The sequence below is a fragment of the Penaeus monodon genome, chromosome 21 (genome assembly GCF_015228065.2).
Source record: "Penaeus monodon isolate SGIC_2016 chromosome 21, NSTDA_Pmon_1, whole genome shotgun sequence".
In the NCBI taxonomy this organism is placed as follows: domain Eukaryota; kingdom Metazoa; phylum Arthropoda; class Malacostraca; order Decapoda; family Penaeidae; genus Penaeus; species Penaeus monodon.
In genome coordinates this window covers 4,296,567-4,299,430 of record NC_051406.1, presented here as the reverse complement: position 1 = coordinate 4,299,430, position 2,864 = coordinate 4,296,567, and the positions used below count along the sequence as shown (strand labels likewise).

The 2,864-nt window shown below is 34.2% G+C and overlaps 1 protein-coding gene across 1 annotated transcript in view; it reads left to right on the top strand.

The window, feature by feature from the left end:
* Positions 1-2,864, top strand: part of LOC119586764 — a 30,636-nt gene that overhangs the window by 675 nt on the left and 27,097 nt on the right. The window contains 1 exon segment of the mRNA XM_037935491.1: positions 118-250. Within this exon segment, the coding sequence (XP_037791419.1) occupies positions 118-250 (133 nt within the window).

The window sequence follows — 2,864 nt, the reverse complement described above, 5'->3', positions numbered from 1 at the left end:
CTGAATGTATTATGAATGTGAAAATAATGATATTAATGATAATTTGAAGTGTATCTGCTTTTATGATTTTTGAAATTAAGATTGTGAGTACCTTTAACATGAATGTGAATATTGCAGACTTCTAAATACTTTATCGGAAATGTTGAGCGCTGGCCGCACCAGCGACATGACCTCCTGCCTGCAGAATATTTACAAATTTAAAGTCCCTCTCCCAGGTACTGAGATAACAGTGCCGTATGGAGATAATAAGGTAAGTTGACTTTTAGTTGTGTCTGTTTAGTAAGTCATGCATTTATCATTTGTGTATTAATTTGTAATATATATTTTTGTGGATTAGAAAATAGGATCAGAAAAAAAGAAATTAGAAAGATATCCTTTACCGTATATAGGAATCAAGTAGATCAACATAACATGCTTTTGGGTTTCTGTACTTGATCTCTTGACACTTATGATTACATCCTCCCCTCAGTCTGTACAGTTGTTGTTGATGATACTGTGACAGATAGATAGTTCACAGATATAGTGGAGGAAAGGTGTGATGTTTGATGACTAAAATTAACTCTGATGGGTTGTTCTCTCTGTGTTTTTCATTCTTATAAGTTGTCTCATTCTTTAGTTTCATGGATTTTTCAGTTTCTCATCAATCATTTTGTCAATAGTAGGAAAACTAATGTAGAAAAATATTCTAGGTGCCAGCTCAAATTTACCAGACCCTTTACTGGTGAGGATAGGCTATTGGGCATTTTCTCATTAATATGTAGCACTTGACAGATGTGTGTGATGGGAGATGCAGGCAGGCATAAAATATGGGAACAGTGTGGCCCTTTAGAAGTAGTTGGTGGCAATATCGGTACTGCTCTCTTTGCAAAATTTACAGTAACTAGCCACTTCCTGACAAGCTGCCTGATTCTCAAACTGCAACCAAAATAGCCTTAGCCATTATATTACTACAAAACTCATAAAGCAGCTTTAAAAATATAATAAACCCGGCACAACTCTAGGTGCTCCATCATACTCAGTATCCTCAGCCAATGGGCTAGTATTATTCAGGAAGCTATATGCATACCATCATAGTGGCTTATTTATCCTGTGATATTTCCCTGTTTAATATGGGTCCTTTTGATGTTCTGTCATTTTCTACCAGCCTGCATCACTCATTGCGCACTTTTGTTGTGGGCTCTACACAGAATTAAGATTTTCTTTCACATTTTTTTCTTAGGTAGTGGTGGATGAAGAGTGTGAACTTAGTGTTATCAAATGTAATGCTGATTAATGTAACTAATGTTGTTAAAATTTCTGTACCAGAATGCACTAATAATGAGTTGGAACCAGTTTAGCCTGTAAATGCTAAAGAACCATTGAAACCATTGGTTTTGGAGGTAGATGCTACAGCAGTTGGGCATTTTTGGTGCTGTGATGAAGCTCTTACTGCTCTATTCTCTTGTGGTTCTTCAGCTTGAATTGCTTCTTTATTGATATCGGTTTGCCCTCAGGAGTTATGGAATAGTAATATTATAAGTGAGTGTATTTTGTGCAACTGAAAATCTTGGGATGTGATCCATGAAGGACAGTATCCATAAATAGTTCTCAATTAAATGTACTAGTTTTGTTAACTTACTAGTTTTGTTACTCTAAAGTTTACATCCATAGCCACAAAGACACATACAGATGTACATTCTTTGTGGAATTAGGTGTATAAGACATTGCATCCCCCAGTTCACAAGTAAATGCTAACCTTTATCTCAAAATTTTCTAACAATTATCCTTCAGACAGTTGCAGAAAGTTGAAGAGGTACATAACTGGTTGTCATTTTACCAACAGTACTCTGTTGTGCATTGTGGAAGAATGTTAATATTTTTTCTTATGTGATTGCTTGTGTATTGCCATCTTTCAATTTCATGACTTTATGAGAGAATAGAAAGGTTTCTTGTGGAATAACACAATTTCTTTTTGTAACATGACCTGCACATCTTCAACTTTTATTCCAAGTTGTGGATGAAAATATTCCTGAAAGCTATATGACCTTGAGTTTATAGTAAAAGCTGAAGGAGCAGAACCATCTTGATGATGCAAATAAGCAAGTCCTTTTTGTGGATCCTACCCAAGATCATTAGAGAGCTTTGATGAGCATGCATTGTACTAACTTGATGCGTTTTAATTATGGGCTTATTAACTTCCCCGGCAGTCAGATCAGATCACCTTCTTACTTTTATTGTAGAATTTTCACGTTTCAGTAACAGGATTGGAATCAAATTGCCAGCAGGTCAATTTGATCAATTAGAAATTATGTAGAAATCATTTACTTACACAAAAAAAATTAAAATGACATTCTCTATTAGATTTGATTATAAGGGACTAGCTACACTAGCCAGAAATTCAATGACAGATTGGTCAAATCTAATGTTCTAAGGATTGAAATTACTTCAAGCCTCCAAGCTTTACTAAGACACTTTTGTTCATATGTGAATAAAAAATTTTTACTGTTAGTCTGATATGTGGTTAAAGTCTGTGATGAAGCAATGCATTTTTGTTGAAGGCAAGTCCAATACCTTTTGATTATTTTCCTGTGCTTTTCTTTTTCCAATTCTAGAAATTTTGAAATAGTTTGCTGTTGGAATAAAAATTGCAGTGAATAATAACTTATTTCCTGCAGTAAAATGTTAGAGACATGACTATCAAACTTTCTGCGTTGTCTTTATGAGCATAAAGTTTGAGTTGTATGGTAGTTTTACAAATCATTAATTTCTTTTGAAAGAATTCTGTGGGGAAGATGTAGATAACAAAACATGTAAATTTATTGATGAATAGGAAGGTTCAAAACTGTATAGATAGCTTAGTAGATAGTTATTATTCTTGAAGATAC